The 24,525-nt window shown below is 38.7% G+C and overlaps 1 protein-coding gene across 4 annotated transcripts in view; it reads right to left on the reverse strand.

Annotated features, from left to right (window-relative positions):
* Positions 1-24,525, reverse strand: part of RGS6 (regulator of G protein signaling 6) — a 717,500-nt gene that overhangs the window by 150,403 nt on the left and 542,572 nt on the right. For all 4 annotated transcript variants that reach the window (XM_043985441.1, XM_043985440.1, XM_043985443.1 and 1 more), the window contains exons 4-6: positions 20,260-20,310; positions 2,380-2,486; positions 2,147-2,198 (exon numbers count right to left, since the gene is read on the reverse strand). In XM_043985441.1, coding sequence (XP_043841376.1) covers positions 2,147-2,198; positions 2,380-2,486; positions 20,260-20,310 — 210 coding nt within the window. The remainder of the gene's footprint in view (positions 1-2,146; positions 2,199-2,379; positions 2,487-20,259; positions 20,311-24,525) is intronic.

Consider the following 24,525-nt stretch of genomic DNA (forward strand, 5'->3'; position numbering starts at 1 on the left):
GGGTGCTATAACAAGTGGAAATCATCCACAGACTTCTTTTCAGGATAAAGTTTTAAAATGCATTTAATAAAATACACAGGATTACAAAGGAAACTGATCATATTAAAATACAATCATCAAAATACTAAAAAAATCATAAGACCCCCTAAAATTTATCCACAGATCCCTTAGGGGTCCACAGAGCTCATGTTAAGAACCCCTTGTACATGTGGGTCCCTCTCCCCTTTCTATGATCTCTTTGGGAAAAAGACCCAAAAGTGGTATTGCTGGGTCAAAGGGTATGCACAACTTTATAGCCCTTTGGGCATAATTCTAAACTGCTCTCCAGAATGGTTGGATCAGTTCACAACTCCACCAACAATGCATTAGTGTTCCAATTTTTCCACAGTTTCTCCAACATTTATTATTTTCCTTTTTTGTAATTTTAGCCAATTTATATGTGTCAGGTGGTACCTCAGAGTTGTTTTAATTTGCATCTCTCTAATCATTAGAGATTTAGAGCACTTTTTCATATTGGAATAGATAGCTTTGGTTTCTTCATCAGAAAACTGCCTGTTCATATCTTTTGACCATTTCTCAATTGGGGAATGACTTGGATTCTTATAAATTTGATTTAGTTCCCTATATATTTTAGAAATGAGGCCTTTCTGGCCACAAAAATTGTTTCCCAGCTTTCTGCCTTCCTTCTAATTTTGGATGCATTGCTTCTGTTTGCACAAAAATATTTATAGCTGCTCTTTACATGATGGCAAGGAATTGGAAGTTGAGGGGATGCCCATCAATTGGGGAATGGCTGGACAAGTTGCAGTGTATGAATACAATGGAATACTATTGTGCTATAAGAAACAATGAGCAGGAGGAGTTCAGAGAAACCTGGAGGGTCTTGCGTGAGCTGATGATGAGTGAGATGACCAGAACCAGAAGAACATTGTACACAGTATCATCAACATTGTGTGTTGATCTACTGTCATGGACTATATTCTTCTCACCAATGCAATGGTACAGAAGAGTTCCAGGGAACTCATGATAGAAGAGGATCTCCAAATCCAGTAAAAAAAAAAAAAGAACTGTGGAGTATAGATGCTGAATGAACCATACTACTTCTTTTGTCTTTGGTGCTGTTGTTTTTCTATTTTGAGGTTTTTCATCATTGCTCTGATTTTTCTCTTATAACATGACTAATGCAGAAATATGTTTAATGTTATTATATATATGTGTGTGTATATGTATGTATATGTATACATATACATATATATACATATACATATACATATACATATATATATATATATATATATATATATATATATATATATATATATATATATATAACCTATATCAGATTACCTGCTGTCTAGGGGAGGGGGGGAGGGAGAAAAATCTGAAATTGGAAAGCTTGTATAAACAAAAGTTGAGAACTATCTTTACTTGTAACAGGAAAAAAATACTTTATTACAAATTAAAAAAAAAAGAACCCCTTGTGAAGTGGGTCCATTACTCAGAAAGGAATATCCAGACTGATGATCTCATATTTCTCTGAAGCATTAAAGTCCCTTATTACTAAAGATAATGGTAATGAAGTGTCAGCTGTCACTGCTTCCTAAGCTAGTATATATCCATTCTCTTCCATTAAGGATATGAAATCAGATGAGCCTTGAAGGATCTCCTTGCCCAGATATGATCTAAATCTGCCAAATCTTATAACATATTTCCCAGAGTCAGGGTGAATTCTACTCCTATCCCTTCCTAAGCTCCTGCAATGATTCTTATTATGATTTTTAACAAGCCTGTGAAGTTGGATGTGGAAGTTGGCCAGTATCATCTTGGTGCTGCCTTCATCAGTCACATGGCATCAGTGGAAGGCTCAGAAGTCTCTGGGATTGCGAGTATTGAATGGTCCTTATAAGAACTCTCCTGCTCCTCTCCTGGGACTTCCTCATTTTCTGTGTGCTGTGCGCCTTCCTCCATTATGAAGAGTTCCCAAGAGTTGAGGGCTTATTAAATGTCAACTAAATGAAAAAGAGCCAAACATGGGAAACCCCCCAGGACACAGACAAATTACTCTACAGTTGCTCAGACACTAAGCATTTGTCTTGCAAGCTCCCAGCAGTAACCTGTAAGAACTGGAGGTTGCTTCAGTTCTCACCATAGTCAGTGTTTTCAGGTTCCCAGCAGTTGGAGGGCCAGAAGTATGGAGCCTGCAAAACAACAGAGGATCAGGAAACAGGAGTCCCCTGGTATCATTCCCTTTTCCCCCAGGTTCCTGAACCACGTTCCACCTTCCCCTTTCCAAGGTTGTCCCATTCTGATCAGATGAAGGGGAAATTGACAAAAAGGTGCTTGGGAGAAAGGAAAAGGAAAGGAAGAGAGGTGACTTACCTGGAATCGATAAAAGGTGCCATCATCCTTCAGGGTAAGGACATGGTCTGATATGGGAAAGATGTAACCCTGGGCAGCTACAAGACTTCCCAAGTGTATTGCTTCAACTATAGGTCATGAGAGAAGAGAGAAATAATTAGAATAATTAGGCTTAGCACCTGCATAAGGTAAATAAACATGGGGGTGCTATAATAACTTGATACCTATGTTTATAACTTCAAAAGGGGTAGAGATTATATGGAGCAGGAAAGTATGAAGGAGAGAGGTCTTGATGGCAAAGAAAAACTTTAAGTTCCCTGTTGCCTCTCTGGTCTCTAGGCTTTGGTTTTTCAAGAATGCAGATCTGTTGCTCCCTCCCCCGCAAAAAAAACAAAAAACAAAAACCACCACGTTCTTTCCTCCCAATCAAATCTCCAAATTCCTTCCCAAACTCCCCTTTTGAGTATTACAAACTTCTTTTGTAATTATTAAAAAGCCAGGCATCAAAATTTAAATAATAAAATCCCAAACCAATTCAAGAAGAGGTAGCTTCTGTTTGGTTCCCATCAGTGACACCAAGTGTCACCAAGCACCTTTATGTCTTACACTGCACACTCTTCCATAGCTCTCCCAAAACAAGGGTAGAAGTGAAATTGAAATCACCTTTACCCTATGGAGATAAAATAGAAATTCCTATCTCAGACTCTGGAGGAAGGAAAGTATAGAGGCTAGTGAGATAGTTAAAAGTTGTAACTAAAGGGATACTTTCGGACATTCAGCTTTGCTGCTTTAGAATAGAAAGTATCGGGGCAGCTAGGTGGCGCAGTGGATAAAGCACCAGCTCTGGATTCAGGAGGTCCTGAGTTCAAATCCGGTCTCAGACACTTGACACTTGCTAGCTGTGTGACCTTGGGCAAGTCATTTAACCCTCATTGACCCGCCCCCCCCCCAAATAGAATAGAAAGTATCCAGTTGAAATATGGCTGGATTGTGAACCAGAAAGCCTGGGCTTCAGTATCTGTTGTAGTCCTTCCTTAGGCCAATCACTTAGGTAGCGAAGGCTGATGTGGACCATGGGAACCATCTCAGAATGTGTGCACCTAGAGCCCTCCGAGAACTTTGTAGGGACTTCAGAAGCATGATGTAATTTTTATATTGTCTAAGGTTATAGTTTAACCGAAGTGACTCCATATTGGAATTCTATCGTCATGAGTGGTCCCAATGCTCATAAAGTAAATAGGCAAAGACAAAGTCCTACTTTCCCACTGTTCTGACCTATGTTAATCCTGTGATGACCACTTAACACTCACAGCTTCCAATTGGTTAAAACTCCTGGTTTGTGAGCCATCTCTCTTCTGCTGCCTTGGATAGCCAATGGAAATCTCCCAATTTCTGGTTGAGATAAAGAACCTCCCCCTATCCATACCTCATCCAATCCTGGCATAATAGATGACCCTGAGAATTTCTCTACCACACCTGTGTCTGATTAGGAATACCCCCTCCCCTATATAGCACCAATTACTTGTTCTTCACCAACTCCATTTTGGGGGTGTCAAACTTCCCCATATGAACCCCAAATTTATGCATGTACTTTCCCCTATATAGCTCTCTCGCCATCCCACTGAGCTAATTTCTTATATCCATGGGAACAAACCCATGTGACCATAATGCCACATAGTGTGTGTGTGTGTGTGTCTTTTTACCTCCTCACTGCACCATATGATTATAAAGCTTTTGTTTGCATCAGCTTCACTAATCTCAATTTTTCATCCCCAAACCCATCTTTCCTTTAACCTGAACCCTGAGGCCAAATAAAGTGCATGGTAATTCAGCTTTGGGGCATATTAGAGATGATGGATTCCCTGGCTGCTACTGGTCATGTGGTGACTCAGCACTGAAGAACAAGGACACTTTGAAATAATAAAGCAATCCCCTCATTAGCTACTGGACAAGAAGAGCTGATGACTCAATGGAACTTTTAAAAGGCGAGACAGTTTCTGCTTCAGTTGCTTTGCTCTGATTTGCCTGTGTAGAACACTGTTCTCTCAGTCTCCAAACTCCCCGTGAGGAGGTTGTGGGTATGGGCTATGCTCTTTTTCCTTAAACTATTGGCACTCCTAAAGTGGAAGGTCCCTGGCTGCCTTTCCCACTTTGTGTTGCCTTTCCTGAGGAAGTGATTAAACATTATTCTTGAGGTGGACATGTTCAGGTTTGGAGATAACCTTGTGAGCTTGAGAGGTCTAGAGATCCTGGGTCCCATTGGGTCAATTAACAAAAAGAAGAGGACTCTCCAGCAATCATTCTAGTACTCTTGGAGGAGATCACCAATAAGAAGATTGGCCCAAGCTTATTTATTTTATCAGAAATATGAGCTGGTTGTTATTTGGACAGTGCAGAGCTCAGGTGAAATGTAAAATATCTAATCGGTATTCTTGCAAACTACTCTATGTCCAGGTGAGGTTGAAGTATCAGCCACCAAGAAAGTATAATAAGTAATTTTAAGCTGTCATTGATTCCTGTTTTAAGTTGTTCTGTCAATGTGTTGTATCAATGTGTGTTGTGAATCTTTTGTGTGTAGGAAATAAATAACTGTCCTACACCTGATTGAGTACCTTTTTACTCCCCACCTTTAAAGAGGTCCTAAACATTAATTAAAACCTAATCTTTAAATAATTTAGCTTTAACATAACAGGGTGGAGGCTTAATGAGTCATAGACTGTGAGGAATAAGAGCTCTCTCATTAGAGACTAGACTTCCTAGGTTTGAACCTAGTGTAATGATTGGAGTGATGCCACCTAAAGCTCTGCCATGAGGGGAAGGCATCTGAGGGCAAGCCATGCGGCTTTTCTTTGGCATCAGGAAGTGATATTTGCTCGTGGGTACCGTCTATCAAAGCTACCAGCCAATTAGCTTGGAGCTGTGTGTGCGTGTGGACGGGATGTTCCCAATTTCACAGAAGGCTTCTGGGAGGAAGAAGGAAACATTGGGTCTTTTTTGTTCCTGACCTTGCCATGGCAGGTCAATGATGGGGTCTCTTAGAAATAAGTTAGATTTTTACCTTTCTCTCTGATCCTAATGCTCTTTAATAAATACTTAAACACTTAAATACTCTCGCTAAAGCTTATAATTTATTGGTGACTACTCATTAGATATTTTAGACAGACTAGCTAGAATTTTAGCCCCTTACACTAGCCTTAATGGTAGTCCAGAATATATGGGCCCCTTATTGGAAAGGGAATGAGCACAAATCCAGCACTGTGGGTTTAGTTTCTTTGTGTGCAAAAAGGGGAAAATAGTAATTACTCTACCTCCCTGCCAGAGTTGTCATGAGGATCCAGTGTGACAATTTGTAAGCAATTTGTAAGTAATTTTTATTATGTATAAAGTCAGATACAAATGGATATTGAAAGGTAAAATGAAGAAAAATAATGAAAAGTTAATTCTTAGAAAATCTACATTATATATTAATGTAGCATAACAGTCTCAACATTCAAAAATCAAATGCTAGACCTAGAAATGAAAAACATATTCAAGGAATCCTTAACTTCTTGAGTAGTCAGTTTGAAAAAACTACTTGTTTCAATTTAGGATGACAGAATCATAGCCCGATGATTAAAGGATGAGTTGGAAGGGATAGACTATGGAGATCAAGAAATTACCTAGTGCAACCCCTTGATTTTACAGGTGAGGAAACTGAAGGGGTGAAGGAACTTAGTTAAATTCACATAGGGAGTCAGTGAGTGCCAAAACTTTAACCCAGAGCTTTAGAGGTCTCAGTCTAAAGTTTTCTCCCCTACATAGTAAGGTATTTATATATACATACACATATACATATGTGTTCTATATATACAAACACTTATAATATATGTATCTATAATATATTCATATATTTAATTATTTAAATTTCTTTTCTATCATATGTTAATTTAATTTATTATTAGTGTTTATATTATATCACATTTATGTTTATGATATATTTAGACCTCTATATTTATTTATATGTATATGTATGTGTGTATGTGTATGTACACACATACATGTGTACACAATACAAATCACATACATATGTGTACATGTATATGTATACACATATGTGTATATATTCAAACATTTTTCTCTAGTAAGAATGACATATAAAGTATATAAATTGGATCACAAATTCTGAACTGGTAGAGTCTGTGTAGATGAAGTTGTTCTGAATTCTCTTTACTACTTAATATTGACCTCTTTGTCTTTTTACAAATTCAGTCACCCAAGTCACTGGTTTAATTTCTTTTGAAAAAGCTGTTGGCAAATATTAAAGACAGGATGTTTTTGCCATTTACTGCCTCCCCTCTTAATTTCCCTCATAAAGAAGAGGGAGTCTTCTTTTGTTATTGTCAAGGTCCAAAAAGTATCATGGAGTTTGTTTCCTTATCAGGCTATGAGTTGAGAATTTCAGATTGTTCTTCGAATGGATTTTTAAAAAGCTCATAAAAGTAAATGGTGGTTTTTTTGGGGGGGGCTTTTTAAAAAGTAGTCATCTCTATGACAGAACTCACATGCAATCTAATTGTGTGTCTTCTTAGGATGTGATATAGTTCTCAGCATAGACCTTGCTGAGCAGAAGAGATGACTGCTCAGAATGCTGGCAGATTAGAGGGAAGTAGAAGAGGCAACATGGTATAGTAGTTTGAGGTCTGGCCTTAGATTCATAAGATATGGGTTTAAGTGCTGACACAAACACACTAACTTTATGACCATAGGCAAATCACTTATCCTCCCTTCCTAAAGTCTCTGGGGCAGCTAGGTGACACATTGGATAGAGTGCTGGGTCTGGCGTCAGGAAGACTCATCTTTGTGAGTTCAAAGTTGACCTCAGACACTTACTAGCTGTGTGACCCTGGGCAAGTCTCCTAATATTGTTTTCCTCAGTTTCCTCATCTGTAAAGTGAGCTAGAGAAAGAAATGGTAAACCACTCTAGCATTGTTGCCAAGAAAACCTCAACTGGGGTCACAAAGAGTCTTATACAACTGAAATGACTGAACAATGATAAGAACTCAAGTCTCTCCCTATTCTAATCCATCCTCTAGTAGGTTGCCAAAGTAATTTTCCTAAAGTATAGGTTAGATCACTTCATGACCCCTATGCAATAAACTCCAGTGTCTTCCTATTATCTCCAGGATTTAGTATAAAATCCTCTGCTTGGTTTTCAAAACCATTTATCACCCGGCCCCTTCCTACCATACTGGTCTATTTGCAGTCCTCCTGCACTCATGGTGTGCTGAAACCAACTCTGACTAGCTCTCTAGAGCTGATAGGTAAAATTTCACTGTGAGTACTTACACCTTAGAAATTGGCAAATGCAGACTTGATTTATCAATCTATTGATTGCCTAGACTTAAGAAAGTAATGAAAAAATATTGAAAATGTAGATTAGTGGGGGCAGCTAAGCTAGGAGGAGCAGTGGATAAAGCACTGGCCCTGGATTCAGGAGGACCTGAGTTCAAATCTAGCCTCAGACACTTAACACTTACTAGCTATGTGACACTGGGCAAATCACTTAACCCTCATTGCTCTGCAAAAAAATATAGATTAGATTTTAAAGTATGTCAGGAATACTCTTCGCCCCCTGGAAACTTAGTTGTTAAACCACCAGATCTATGTTCACATTCTATCTTTCAATTCCTTTTCACTGCCATTTCCCATCCCTGGAATGCTCTTCTCTTATTCTGCCTTTATTTTCTGTAGCCTCCTTCTTCAAGACTCATTTGTCTTTCCTAGTTCCCTTAACTATTAGTGACTTCTCCTCTCAAATGACCTCTCAACTATTCTGAATCTATCTTGTCTCTACCTATTCATATGTCACCTTTCTCCAAAAAAGGTGAACTTTTTGAGGGCAGTCTGTTTTTGCTTTTCTCTGTATCTCCGTTGCCAAATGCAATACCTGGTACATAATAGACAATAAATACTTGTTGATGAAATGACTGAGGACATCTCAGCAATTAGGCAACTCTCTAGGTCATTGGCATTCTTCCAATCTACATCCAGTGAAGAAAAGAAAGGCAGTAAGCATTTATTAAGTATCAGACACTGTGTGGTAAACACTTTACAGATATTATCTCATTTAATCCTCACAATAACTCTGGGAGGTAGGGGCCATTATTATCTACTTTTTGCAGTTGAAGAAGCTAAGGCAGAGAGTGGTTAAGTGCCTCAGCATAGACACATAAAAATGGTCTGATTTGAACTCAGGTTTTCCTGACTGCAAGCCCAGTAATATATCCACTGCATCACCTAGCTGCCATTGTAGGGAATTCCCTATACAGATAAAATCCATGTCTTAACAACAACAACAACAAAAAGGTGGGTGGAAAGAAGGAAAGGGAATGGAAACACACTCAGTAAGGAGTAGTAAGTGGGAGCCATAGCATAGTTTTCCAGAATTGGGGTTTTCCCATCTTCTCTTTTTTCCTATTTAACTACTTCCCAGCAGTTATCTGAGGTTAGGACACAAAACCAAACCCTCCTATAGTGGGATCATGGAACTAACTCAGCTGGGCTTGATAGGTCTGTGGCTTTTAGAATTCAGTAACAACAATTGGACTGAGACTATTAACCTTATTATTCTAGAAGGTTGAAAGAACCTGAATCTTGGAGTGGGAAAAAGCAAAACATAACAAAAGGAGGATCGTTTTTTACTTTAATGAGAACGTCACCTTCTAACATGGATATAAAACTTTTAAAAAAATTGGAACTAAAGAACAGAAAATAGGCCCAATGGTTGAGGCAGATGGAGAAATATTAATAAAGGACAAAAAAAAGAAAAAAAATTTTAAAAAAAATAAAGGACAGAAGTTTTAAGTCTTATTTATGAAATCCTATTTGGCCCAATTTGCTGACCTGACAATGAGAAGCTACCATGAGTAAATTGTCATGAATAAACCCTTACAGCTGTAAATTTCCTTCTCCTTTCCAACAAAGGCAAACCCTATTTAAGCATCAGAGGCACAATCTTAGTATCCCAAGGGGAAAAAATGGGATGACTGGATGGAATTTTCTAATCTGCTAGAGAAGGAGGCTTATTTTACTTATATTTATGATTCATTTATTAGCCACTTCAACTTCTTGAAGCCTCAATCACCTTGAATACAAGTGGGAAACCCCAAAATAAGCAAATGAGCAGATACATAAGTATAATACAGTGCTCAGGGGCAGATAGCAAAGTGTTAATAATAAAGAACATAGAGAAAACAATAATACATACTCCACTCTTTAGTGAATGGGTTCTGTAACAGGTCAGGTTCTCATTCAGAGGCTCAAGTTATATTGGCAATGTAAAGTTATTTTGCACACAGTTTTCAGAAGTGTGGTTGTCTATTTATCTGTAGTATTGAAGTATCGGGTTTTCTAGGCCATAGCACATTGGAAGCATCAGATTAGAATGGGAGACACTTTTAGAGGCAGTCATAATGATGACTGTATGAAAGCGTACCGTAAAATTGGACATCTAGGGGAGAGGGTGTAAAAATCTGAAATAAAAAAATGGCACACAGGGACCATTTAATTCAGGGGCAAACAGCCCTTCACACTCTAAGGATATTATTGTACTTTGGTACAATAGTGTTTGGTGTGTATCATAATGATCCCAAGGCAAAAACAAATGGCTATGTCCTATTCAGTACACTCTGTTGAAGAAGGCAAGGAAATATGAAATACTTTTTAGAAATGCAATACTCTGGTGTTCTCATGGGTCTGTGATCTCATCAATCGGGCCCTGTTTCCAGTGACAAAGATAAAAACCCTTCCATGCCTTCTCAATCTCTTGACTATGTCCTCCCATATATTCTACACAGGGGGACATACCAAAGATGCCAGTGGCCTTCCTCTGGAGAGCTTGACCCTATGTAGATGCCAATAAAGCATAAGCTTTCTTCCAGCTGAGCCTAACTCTTGATACATGACCAGCCTACCTCCTTACATACCCAGTCACACATTTCTTTTTGAATATTTTTTACACTACCTCTCCTGTGCAATTCTTTATTAATAACATGCTATGCTCACAACCCACCAATCTTCCCTCCATGGCTCTCAGGGTGGCCTATGGTTTTAATTCTTTGGAAACTATGGTTTTCCATGCTTCACAGCCCTATGGCATCACCAGGTTATTGGTGATTTTAAAAAATGGGCCTCTGTTTGAGGGATGAACTTAACGTTATTAAAAGCACTGTACAGTTTCCCAAATGCAATCTAGCAAACTCCTTTTCTTAATCAAATGTGAACCCAGATCATTGTCAATCTGTAATATCTGTCTGAGGTATGCTGGTGAGCTCTATCCATTGTCCATCAATCCAATTGTATATATCATATCCTAGACAATCAGCTTTTTTCATTCACTTGGCTTTTCTGGTATAAATAACTTTTCCAATGAGAGGTCAAACTCTTTTTAGTGATTGTAATTTAGTGGAAGAGGCTTTGCAACATTCTAGGCCTTGAAATAACTAGCACAATTTCATCCACAAATAGGAGCATCAGAAGGACCAATTAATTTCAGAGAATTCCTCTTCTATTAGAAATTTATGGTGAGGGGCAGTTAGGTGGTGCAGTGGATAGAGCACTGGCCCTGGATTCAGGAGGACCTGAGTTCAAATCTAGCCTCAGACATTTGATACTTACTAGCTGTGTGACCCTGGGCAAGTCACTTAATCCCAATTGCCTCACCAAAAAAAGAAAAAAAAAAGAAAAAAAAGAAATCTATGCTAAACAGCTTCAATGAGAGTGGTAAACACCTATGGTAAGCATAAATCTCCCCATTTTGCACCTAGCTTGATATTTATAATCAGACAGTCATTGAATAAAATTACCTCTTGTATCTTTCAAATAATTTTATGTTATTTTAAAATTGGTGGGGAGACATCTTATTGGGTGAGAAAGTCGAAGGTTGACTTTCATTGAATGTTTTAATTTTTTTAAATGTTTACTTAATTATTTATCTATTTAAAATATTTATTTATTTGTTTGTTTGTTTATTTATTTATTTCTTGTAGGGCAATGAGGGTTAAGTGGCTTGCCCAGGGTCTCACAGCTAGTAAGTGCTAAGTGTTTGAGGCTGGATTTGAACTCAGGTCCTCCTGAATCCAGGGCCTGTGCTTTATCCACTGCACCACCTAGCTGTCCCCCTGAATGTTTTTATAGTAAAAAATGAGCATAGAGAGACATTGTTTACTGTAGAATATTGTTTGCTAAATCCTGTCTATTCCCTTTGCATACCTTCTTTAAGGATACTCTCAATAATTAGGCAGATTATCCTCATGTATGTTTTTTAGATATGAAAAAGTCAGAGGTTATTATTTTCTTGATCACTTTTTTTTTTTAGTAACACAGGATATCCCAAACATCTCAGTGTAGTTTTAGATTTAATAGGGTTTTTTATTTAAGTTTTAAACTTAAAAACTGAAATAAGACATTTGGGATACCATATAATGTTCAAGGTTTTTCAAATCTTTTGTATTGTCCTCTCAGCTTGTGAATTGATTGCTCAACATTGTTCAAATTGTGTTGCTTTCAGCATGAATCTCTTCTGCTTGGTCTCTATAAACTACCTTAATTTTCCTTAGGGACATTTCTACTTCTTTATATAGTACATTGAAGACTGTTGTGTTAGAGTCCCAAATGTGGCAATTCCACTTTCATTGATGAAGAAAAATGGTTGTAGTGACCTTGACAGATCTTTTCTATTTTTGTCTGTTATATTTCTAATTTTATCTTTAAATGTTCTCAGGCAGGGAAGCTAGATGGCGCAGTGGATAGAACACCGGCCCTGGATTCAGGAGTACCTGAGTTCAAATCCGGCCTCAGACACTTAACACTTACTAGCTGTGTGACCCTGGGCAAGTCACTTAACCCCAATTGCCTTACTAAAAAAAAAAAAAGTTCTCAGGATGATCTGCCTTAAGTTGGGTGTCTTACTAAGATTTTTTTGTAAGCTTGTTTTTCTATTCATCATTCCTTACTTTTAAAAAATGAAATAGCACTGCTCATCATCTTCCAATATCCACTTCTGAAAGATTATACAAATGAGCTTATAATACAAACCGGTGCTGCTCTTGGCTGCCATAACTCTCTTCTTACCAAGAAGACCATGTTTTCTAGTTAAAGACATTTCTAGTCCCTTTTGATTTCCTCAAAGTGACTTTCATTACTTAAACTGCCTTAGGAAGTGGAGATAGCCTATTTCAATATCTGTTCCTCTATCTACTTCCCAAATTCCAGTTGCTTAAATAGGAGAGATTGCTATTAACTCAATTGCAAGCCATGATTTTATTTTTATTCTTTCTCAATTGGCATTGAATTAAACCTGTTCTAACTGCTGATGCTCTGATTTTACACATTCAACTTATTCAGAATGATAAATAGCAATTTCCTGTCTGTTAGCATAACAACAATTTCATTTTGTATGTGATTTTTTTTTTTTAGTGCTTGCCACATTTAGTGCCTTCTAACCCTATTCCCAAAGAAACTATTCATAATATATATGTAAGAGGGTTCTGTGTATTTGGCATGCCTTTATTATGTAATTTTTACTCCTAAACCATATTCTCCAACATTTTTCTCTGCCTTCCCCTATGTCCACTTTTATACTGAAGTAACCAAATATTAAAATTCAATTGAATTATTCTGGAGGTCCTTATCAAGTTCTCCACAGAATTTCTTTTGTTGTTGTTCAGTTCTGCCATTCATATCTGACTCTTCATGACCTCATTTGGGGTTTCCTTGGCAAAGATATTGGAGTGGTTTGCTATTTACTTCTTTAGCTCATTTTAGAGATGAGAGAACTGAGGCAAACAAGGTTAAGTAATTTGTCCAGGGTCACACAGCTAAGTAAGTGTCTAAGGCCAGATTTGAATTCAGGAAGATGAGTCTTCCTGACTCCAGGCCCAGTACTCTATCTACTGTGCTACTCAGTTACCCCTAGAATTTCTTTACTTCATCATTATCTGCAACATGTGTTGGCATATTAGTTTCCATTGGTATTTTAAAAAATAAATACTTATTGTGAGTACTGCAGTATGACATCAGAGGAATATAAGATCATAAATTTAGAGCCGTAAAGGGCCACAAAATATTTACTTTTGCCTTCCCTGTTGCTATGATAAACCAACTCCTTTATCTTCTCCAAGAGATGTGAACTACTCTTTCATTTAGTTTCAGCTTCCTTTCATTTCACTTGAGTGAGTATGTCAATATTAGTATAACTCAGTTTCTCCCTGTAGTATATTTACTTGTAGGTTGGTGGGCAGGGATCTCTCATTTAGAATCCCAACAGTTAAGGTGTTGCTTATAGAGAATCTAAAAATGAGATGGGGCAAAATACAATAGAAAAAAGTCTTGGCTCTGGAGTAAGAGGACCTGGCTTTTAAATCTTCCTCTGATACTTTCTTAGTTGGGTATAACTTGACTCTTCTCATCTATAAAATTAGGGGTTTGGACTAGGTAGCCTCTGAGAGTTTTTCCAGTTCTAGATTTATAATCATCAGTATACTCTACCCCATTATCATTTTTATTTTGCCATTGCCACAATAGGAACGGAATGAAGCCAAACAGAACCAAGGGCCACTTTTTGTTCATGAGTCATTTAACAAGCATTCATTATATGAATGGACAAAATGTTCATACTCTTTGCCCAAGAAATTCCACTACTAGCATCTACCCTAAGGAAGTCATTGATAAAAAGGAAGGCCCTAAATATATACCAAAAACTTATAGCAGCATTTTTGTCTTAGCAATGAATAGAAAATAAAGAATCTCATTATTTGGGAAATGGATAACCAAAAATTGTGGCACATGAATATAATGGAATATTACTAAGTTACAAGAGATTTACAAATGTGGTGAATACAGAAAAGCATGAAAAGATTTAGATGAACTGATGCAGAATGAAGTAAGCAGAGCCAAGGAAACAAAATAGCAACATAAATGAAAAGAACAACCATAAAATAATTGAAAATGAATATTGCATGGAATACTATTGTGCTGTAAGAAATGATGAGCAGGAAGAGTTCAGAGAAACCTGGAGGGTCTTACGTGAGCTGATGATGAGTGAGATGAGCAGAACCAGAAGAACATTGTACACAGTATCATCAACATTGAGTGTTGACCTACTGTGATGGACTATATTCTTCTCACCAATGCAATGGTACAGAAGAGTTCCAGGGAACTCATGATAGAAGAGGATCTCCAAATCCAAGAAAAAAAAAAAGAAAGAAAGAACTGTGGAGTATAGATGCTGATTGAACCATATTATTTCTTTTGTTTTGGGTGCTGTTGGTTTTTTTTTTCTTTCTATTTTGAGGTTTTGCATCACTGCTCTGATTCTTTCTCTTGTAACAGGATTAATGCAGAAATAGGATTAATGTTATTATGTGTATATATATGTGTGTGTGTATATATATATCTATCTCTATATGTATATGTATAGAGATATATAGATATAACCTATATCAGATTACCTGCTGTCTAGGGGAGGGGGGAGGGAGGGGTGGGAGGGAGAAAAATCTGAAATTGTAAAGCATGTATAAACAAAAGTTGAGAACTATCTTTACATGTAATGGAAAAAATAAAATACCTCATACATTAAAAAAAAAGAAAATGAATATTGCAAAATTACAAAAATCAAGAAGAGATATGGGAAGATAGCTCTCCCATTTCTTTGCAGAGGTGTGGAGGTGCAGAGGTACATTAGGGTTTTTTGATGTATCGATCAGTTTTGATGATTTTTTTCCTTCTTTCTATTTTTCCCATTTCTTTAAAAATATCTTTGTTCTAAAAAAACCAAAAACATCCAAATAATGCCGTAGGAAAATGCCCGGAGCAGCAAAACTCACAGAACAATGTGCTGAAATCATCTTCTAACCAAGAACAGCTTGGAAGGTCAGAAGGAGGGAGCTGCTGTGCTAATACAGGAGTCGAGCCCAACCCCACAGTCACCCTGACAAAGATCCAATCCCAGGAAGGCCTCACCAGAGAAGCAGACCCCCAGAGCCTGTGAACTGGCTGAAGCACCAGTGTTGTCTGGAACTAAGCTCACAGTCTGGTGAGTGGACTGAGCCCTGAGCAGGGGGGAGACTACAGGGGTCTATGTTGGTGCTAAGGCAGAACTTGGATTTTACACCCCTGCTGAGAACTAGGAGGTAGGCTCAAGTAGCAGTGGCCCAGGTGGGGGAGGGGCACAGGCTCATCAGAGCTAACAACCACAACACACAAAGCTGGTTGATTAGCAAGTTGGTCTGGGGTCATCTAAGGACCAGGGAACAGGCCCGGTGAGTGAAGAACTTGATTCTCCTTAAATCATACCACCTGGGACTTCTTAAGCTTGGGATACTGAAGCCTGGAAACAGTGCCCCACTTTAAGGAGCTAAAAGTCAAGTAAAAGAAAGGTAAGATGAGCCGACAGAGAAAGGTGAGGACTATAGAAAGTTTCTTCAATAACAAGGAAGATCAAGGGGCACCCTCAGAGGAAGATGTCAACATCAGGGCCCCTATATCTAAAGCTTCCAAGAAAAATACGAATTGGTCTCAGGCCATGGAGGTGCTCAAAAAGGACTTTGAAGATAAAGTTAGAGAGGTAGAGGAAAAAATGGAAAGAGAAATGAGGGTGATGCAGGAAAGACATGAGAAAAAAGTCAACAGCTTGAAAAGTCAAATTGGCCAAATGGAAAAGGAGGTACAAAAGCTCTCTGATGAAAATAATTGCCTAAGAATTAGGATTGAACAAATGGAAACCAGTGACTTTATGAGAAACCAAGACACAATAAAGCAAATCCAAATGAATAAAAAAATAGAGGGCAATGTGAAATACCTTCTGGGGGAAACCGCTGACCTAGAAAATAGGTCCAGGAGAGATAATTTGAAAAGTATTGGTCTACCTGAAAATCATGATCAAGGAAAGAGCTTAGACACCATCTTCCAAGATATTCTCAGGGAAAATTGCCCTGAAATTCTAGAAGAAGAAGCTAAAATAGAAATTGAAAGAATCTACTGATCACCTCCAGAAAGAGATCCCAAAAGGAAAACTCCTAGGAATATTATAGCCAAATTCCAGAGCTCTCAGGTCAAGGAGAAAATATTGCAAGCTGCCAAAAAGAAAGAATTCAAGTACTGTGGAGCCCCAGTCAGGATAGCACAAGATCTAGCAGCTTCTACATTAAAGGACCAGAGGGCATGGAATATGATATTCCAGAGGGCAAAGGAAATGGGATTACAACCAAGAATCACCTACCCAGCAAAACTCAGCATAATCTTTCAGTGGAAAAACTTTAATGAAAAAGAAGACTTTCAGATATCTGTGATGAAAAGACCTGAACTGAGTGGCAAATTTGACTTTCAAATACAAGACCCTAGTGAACCATAAAAAATTGGAGCTGGGGGACATACCTGGGGTCGTACAGTGGGCGACTGTCTTGTGTCTGAGGCCGGGTTTTGGTTGGGATTCCCTTAGGTCCAGGGGTGATACTTTGTCCACTGTGTCACTTAGCTAGGTGATGACATCTTTAGGGTTAGATTGAGGGGTGAAGGGAATTCACTGGGGGAGGGGGAAGGGCAGAGGTGAAATCCTACATGAAAGAAACAGGAAAAGGCTTATGGAGTGGGGGAAGAGATGGGAGAGGAGCAGGGCAGTAAATGAATTTTACACTCATCAGAAAAGGTTCAAAGACCTTAAACTCATCAGAGCTGCCTCAAGGAGGGACTAACAGACACATCCAACTAGGTGGAGTAATCTGTTTAATCTGGGCAGCAAATGAGCCTAACACTCATCAGAATTGGCTCAAGGAGGGAATAATGTACACATTCAATTGGGTGGAGTAATCTCTCTAACCCTGCAGGAAAATAGGAGGGAAAGGGAATAAAGAGAGAGGGGCAAAGGAAGGAAGGGCAGAGTGGGGGAGGGGACAGACAAGCAAATCCCTTTTGAAAAGTGATAGTATGAAAGAAGATAGATAATAAAATAAATATCATGGGGAAGGGAATAGGATGGAAGGGAAACAGTTAACAATAGTAATCATGAAAAAGAGAAAAGGGGGAAAATTGTGCAAAAAATATTTATAGCAACTCTTGGTAGAGGCTAAGAATTGAGAATCAAGGGAATATCCATTGATTGAGGAATGATGGAAAAAGCTGTGCTATATGATTGCAGTGGAATGGTCCTGTGCTACAGGAAATGGCAAACAGGATGATCCCCGAAAAACCTGGAAGGACTAATGAACATAGATGTATAGCGAAATGAGCAGAGCTGGGAGGTCATTGTGCATAGTGACAGCAGTATTGTTCAATGAGCAATTGTGAATGACTTAAGTACTCTCAGCAATGCAAGGATCCAAGACAATCCCAAGGAACTAATGAGGAAGCTTACTATGCACCCCCATAGAAAGAACTGATAAAAAAAAAAACACTTGTGGATTGTACATATATAACCTGGTTGTAATCTTGTGGAGGGGGGAGGAAAGGAAGGGAGAAAAATTTGGAACTCTAAATCTTATGAAAGCGAATGTTGAAAACTACCCTTACATGTAACTGGAAAATAAAATAAATGTTTGTTGCTAAAAAAGAAAAAAAATATCTTTGTTCTATAGTATGGCTCTCTGGGAAGGGGCAGGAAGAGGGAAATGTAGGCTGTGTAAAAACAAAAATTATCAATCAAATTTATGGTTTTTTAAAAAAAGTTTCCTATATTCTAAGTACTTTTCTAGGCACTGGGGATAGGATAAAAAGACAAAAAGGGAAAGAGATAAAGAAGGAAAGAAAGAAAGGAAGAGAAAGGAAATAAAGAAGGAGGAAAGGAAGGAAGGAAGAGAAGAGAGAAACAAGAATGAGAACCTGTTGTCTAGGAACTTATATTCTACTTGGAAGAGACATATACCCCAACAAGTAAATACAAAATAAACGTAATATTGTTGTTGTTTATCTTTCATTCTCGAATAGGACTATGACATTGGGGCGATTTCATGACTTGTAGTGAATTGGATTGAAGTGAGAGAGGACTGAGCAAGATAAACAACCTCACTCTCTCCTCCAGAGATATCTGGGTCCAGTGGCAAGATATAAATTCGGGTTAAGTGACTTGGCCAGGGTCACATAGCTAGTAAGTGTCTGACGTGAAATTTGAACTCAAGTCCTCTTGACTTCAGCATCAGTGCTCTATCCACTGCGCCACCTAGCTGCCCCAAACATAATATGTTTTTATTGGATGGGTGGATCGATTCACAACTCAGCTAAAGCCTCTTATAGATAGTGGCATTTGAGTTGAGCCTTGAAAGAACCTAGAATTTTCAAAAGGTAGAGGTAGAAGAGAATACTTTTCAGGTATGGATGACTGCCTGTGCAAAGACATAAAGATGGGTACAAGTGATGGGATGGTTTGGGGAAAAACAAGTAAAAATATAAATATAAAATATATGAAAACTAAATGCATGGTAATTTAGAGGGAGTAACGGCAACTGGGGGAAGCAAAAAGGCTTCACATAGGAGGAGGTGACTGAAATGAACTTTGAAGGACGGTAGGGAAAGGAGGAATTGTTGAAATGAAAGTGCATACCAGGCATGGGGAATCAGCCTGTGCAAAGGTTCAAAGATGAAGTTTCATGTGTAGGAAACAGCTGGTGAATCGGTTTGGCTGGAATATAGAAAATGTGAAGGGAAGCAGGAAATGTAGCTGGAATCCACTGAGGCAGAGTCAGATTCATCATGTTAATGGCCGACCTACTGATGATTGAGTTCTTCATCCCTAGCTAGGCTGGTCTACAGAAAGCAGACATAGACCATACCCAAGGTCTTTCTAGCTCTGCCAAAATTTGTAAAGCTGAGCATGAATGATGGGGAGCTGCCCCCTGGTGGATGAACTAGGATGTTTATCTGGGACTCTCAGGTAGGCTGACAATTGTAGGGGAAAAGCTTCTTCACTGAAGAGGAGATAGGGGCTGCTTCCCAACCCTTCCCCTTGGGGTTATTCAGTAGGTTTTAGAAGGCCCTAGGGAGCTGTGCTCAAAATGCATTTTTGCAATAAAAATAACCACTTGATTAGCATACTGAATCTCCAAGTGGTTAGAAAGTGTCCGCTCTTAGAACTTTCTGAGAACACAGTCAGTTATATGCGATGTCGAGGCATCAGAGTAGGACTTTGGGGAAGGGGCAAAAGACTGGTTTAAAAAAGTTTCTGCAAAAAAAGAAAAAAATTAAAAATTTTAAAAAGTTTTAAAAGTTTTGGGAATGGTGGGTCTTTTGGAACATGGGGGCTAGGTGAGAGAGGGGGAAAGGTTGATTTAAAAGATAGGCACAAAGGGAGGGAAGGGTAGAATTTGGAACTCTAAACCTTTTAAAATGTAACAAAAATTGTTTGAACATGTAATTGGGAGAAAACCAAATATTATTAAAAATAACTATATTTTACAATTCAAAAAAAAAGGCACAAATGAAATCAGAGAGAAAACCTGTTCTCAATTCATGTGTTGGCTTCCTGTAGAAGCAAAAAAAGTGAGGCATCTTAGCAAATAATTAAACATCTCAATTGTGGATCAGGCAATCTGGCCTTAATGACTGGCTCTGTTTACCTTTAATTACTGCAGTTATAGAGATTTCATCTTGCTTCACTAGGATCTCCTTTATTCTTACTTCCCTCTTTATGGTATTCAAGCACATAGGACATTTCCTCATAAGATGATGAAACTTTCAATATAGATACTTGGTTGGTGTCAGGGGGTAGGGGGAAGGAAGAAACCTTTTTCTTCAATAGAGTTATTTTTAGTGATCAGAACACTTATTTCTAAACCCAGCTATGAGGAGAATGGTTTAATTCTAGTTCCGCCACCTGATGATGGGGTATCTACTGACACAGGGACCACATAGCCAGCTCCCCAGAGTTCAAATACCTGGATCTTCGATGGCAAGATTCTTCATAAACCACTGCACAATGTCGGTACCTGTAATGACAAAGCATTTCCATCTCAAGGCTTCAAGGTATTTTAACATAAGTTCTTAGAGTTCTTGACAGTGAAGAAACATTCTACATGAGAAACTCAGATGGAGGTCTTGTGGTCTGTTGGAGTCTGTTGGAGAATTACTACTCTTCATGACCAAGGAAAAGTTTTTATTTTGTTTTCATGTTCTTAAGCCATTCCAATTATTCTTCAAATATTATACAGTTGTGGTTCTCAGTGACCATATATCCATCCCCTAGAGCATACCCCCTAGATCAAGGGTTCTTAACCTGGGGTCCACTAATTTAAAAAAATAGATAGATAATTCTATTTTTATATTTTTAGTTTTCTTTGTAATTCCATATATTTGATTTTAAGCATTTAAAACATAAACCTGAAAAGGGATCCATTGTCTCCACCAGACTGCCAAAGAAGGTTATGAACCTATGTGACCTCCTGGGTGTGCCCAAGTTTGGAATGACACATATAGTGCTTTATGACTCAAGATGTTCTTGTAAGGTAGTTGACATTGTTATTCTCATTTTGCAGATGGGAAAATGAGGTTCACAAAGTTTAAGTGGCTTCTCCAGGATAACTCAGCTTATTGGGATCTAGGTTGGGATTTGAACCTCGGTCTTACTGACTTAAAATCCAGCATTCTATTGCCATGATGCCAAGTCATGAGGCATATCCCAGAGAATCAGCCCACAGCTATTCTCTCCCACTTCTAGGAAAAAAACACACAAAAGTATAAAAAGTATATTGGGACAGCTAGGTGGCACAGTGGATAAAGCACTGGTCCTGGATCCAGGAGGACCTGAGTTCAAATCTGGCCTCAGAAGCTTGACACTTACTAGCTGTGTGACCCTGGACAAGTCACTTAACTCTCATTTTCCCACCCAAAAAAAGTATATCAACTTAAAAAATTGTTTTATTTACCCTTGGTGTCCTGGTCACTTCTCCTTTCTCCCTTATCCATCTGGAAGCTCTCACCAAAAACACAGGACAGACTTTTAAAAGGATGAGTTCAGTAGGTAGAGGTGAAGTGATTAGAGTGAACCTAATCTGCAAGAAGAAACTTTTCCAGGCAATTGATTTTTCCTTCTAGCAGGCATCTGTGGGCTTGTTGTTTATTGTAAGTGTATCCAATGGGTAATAGGTATGTTTTGTGCTTTCCCATGAGAGAAGGAACAGAACAGTCAAGGCCTTCTCTCCTTTTGATCATCACTTTAGTCTTCCTTTGATTCTTTTTTTTTTTTTTTGCAGGGCAGTGGGGGTTAAGTGACTTGCCCAGGGTCACATAGCTAGTAAGTGTCAAGTGTCTGAGGTCAGATTTGAACTCAGGTCCTCCTGACTCCAGGGCCAGTGCTCTATCCACTGCACCACCTAGCTGCCCCCTTCCCTTGATTCTTAAATACAATTCAAGAGATTCCCCTCCAACCACCCTGAAGAACAGGTTTGACTATGTTAATCCCTTGCCATGAACTTTCAGAGGTTCTCTTCACAATTTGGCTCCAACCTAGCTTTCCAGGCTGATGACACATTACTTCCCCTCAAATTCTCTATATGCCAGTCAAACTGGCCTACTTGCCAGCAGGAAGCAAGCTTATATGGAGGGCACTCTTGCTTCACCATCACCTCTGGGAATTGCTGGAACTTTCAAGGTCCAACCACTTCCTAAAAGAGGCTTTACCCAATTCCCCCAGTTGCAAGTGCTCCCCTCATCAAAAAAGTACATGTTTATTTTGTACTTACTTGTTTCTTCCATTAGAATATAAGTTCCCTGAGGGTGGTGTCTTTTTCCTTTTTTTCTTTTTCTCATATTTGCAAGGCCTAGCACAGTGCCTGACACATAGTAGACTTTTTAAGTTGATTTTTTTTTTGCAGGGCAATGAGGGTTAAGTGACTTGCCCTGGGTCACACAGCTAGTAAGTATCAAGTGTCTGAGGCCAGATTTGAACTCAAGTCCTCCTGAATCTAGGGCCAGTGCTCTATCCACTGCACCACCTAGCTGCCCCCACATAGTAGACATTTAATACCTGCTTCCCGAATAGCATAGAGTCAAGCCACGGCAAACCAATACCTACTCTGTGTCAGGGATTGTGCTATGCATTTTGCTGTTGTTTAGTCATTTCAGTCACGTCCAACTCTTTATAACCCCATTTGGGGTTTCTTGGCAAATTACTGGAGTGGTTTGCCATTTCCTTCTCCATCTCTTTTACAGATGAGGAAACTGAGGCAGACAGGATTAAGTGACTTGTTCAGGGTCGCACACCTTGTAAGTGTCTGAGGCCAGATTTGAACTTAAGTAGATGAGTTTTCCTGTCTCCTGGCCCAACACTCTATTCATTTTGCCACCTACCTACCCCATGCTAAGGATAGGGGGTACTTGTTTTTGTTGTTGTTTCTGCTGTTATCCATTCTTTGTTCTAGAAGAGGACTGATGACATTAAGTGGGTAATGTCTTGACTTATAAAGAAAGGCAAAAAGCAATCCCTGATCTTGAGGAGCTCACCACTTAAGGGGAGAGGCATGTAATCACTCCTTAATTTTGAATATCCATTTTCTGAGATTCTTTCTTCATCCATGTCCCCTGACAATATTTCTAAACCAAACATCAGAAGTCAAGGCTCCATATTTATTCTCCTCTGAGGAGTTTCCTTGCCCAGTTTTTCAAACCCTACAAGTTCAACAGTTGTTCCAGGAAACAAAGGGGGAAAAAAGGCTGAAAATAAAGTGAAATTTTTCACCCTGAGACCAGAGTAGGGGAGTCTAACCTGTTTACTTCAGAAAAAAGAAAAATAGTTCTTTCTTCTGTGTTGCCTAGGAACTGGAAGGTTTACAACAGGGCTCAGCTTTCCCCAGGGCAAGAGGATTATCTTTCTGCTGAGCTTGCTGAACCATTATTTATCACCTGCCAAGATTGATTACTCACCCCGGGACAATGACAGTCCTTCCTTTCCCCTGTTAATTACTGTCATCATTAATATCCATGTCACTAATTAGTATTCATTCACACTGAAAATTCCTTCTCTGCTATCATATCAGCTCTCCCTAGGTCCCTTGAACCCAACTTCAAGTTTCAATACTATCTTCTACTCTTTAATCAGCATCATTCCCATTTTTCCTTATATACTTGTTGCCTTTCCTCCAGACTCCCCTCAAAGGGTTCCAGGGTTTCTGCATAAGCTGCACAAAAAAAAAAAGGAATTGCTATTTGGATATTCATCCAGAAAACCTTTCCCATCTTCCTCTTCCTCTTAACATCTGGCTTCTCCTTCCTGATGTTGCCACACTCTGAAAGGAAGGAATAGCTCTCATCTGCATACTCTGATGACTTGAGCCCAGATGACCTTAAGGTTATCTCTTTGTTTGGACCCTGGTGGATTGAGATTGGTCACTAATTTACTTTGGGGTTTTCATAACTGACCCTTCAGATTTAATCAAACTAATTTAGGGGTGGGCATCCAGCTGGTCTTGGACTACATGAAGCTTTTCTGAGCATCATGCATGCCCCCTGAATCAAGCAGAAAGAAAAATCAAATGCTATAATGAATCCCAAAGAAAAGAAACACACCACAGTACCATTTACTCCGAGAGACCTAAAATGATACTTTGATGTAAATGTGTCTGTTGCTTCTAAAATTTAGTATGGCCTTGTCATAATTTATTGATTCTTTTTTTTTTTTTTTTGGTGAGCCAATTGGGGTTAAGTGACTTGCCTAGGGTCACACAGCTAGTAAGTGTTAAGTGCCTTGAGTCCATATTTGAACTCAGGTCCTCCTGACTCTAGAGCTGGTGCTCTATCCACTGTGCCACCTAGCTGCCCCAATGTTATTAATTCTTATGAATTCTGGCTTCTTTCTTTGGTCAGAAGAACTGCCTTTTAGAACTAATACCTAATATTTTATATAATGCTTAACTGTATATTCATTATGTCATTCAAGCCTCACAAAAGCCTTTATGAATTAGATACTATGAGTGCTCTTGCCACCATTTTACAGATGAGGAAACTGAAGATCAGAGAAGTTAATTAACTTGCCTTGGGTCACACAGCTTTTGAGGTTCTAAGAAAACTAAACCAAAAAAGTGATGAGATGCTTTTCACCCTGAAAATTCAAGAAGGCTTTTTCAAAGTTCTTTTGGGTTTTAGTCTATCAAAATGTTTTTCTAACAGGCCACTAAACACTGAATCATACTTGTGTCAGGGTGTCTCCC

Source organism: Dromiciops gliroides, chromosome 2, assembly GCF_019393635.1.
Source record: "Dromiciops gliroides isolate mDroGli1 chromosome 2, mDroGli1.pri, whole genome shotgun sequence".
NCBI lineage: Eukaryota > Metazoa > Chordata > Mammalia > Microbiotheria > Microbiotheriidae > Dromiciops > Dromiciops gliroides.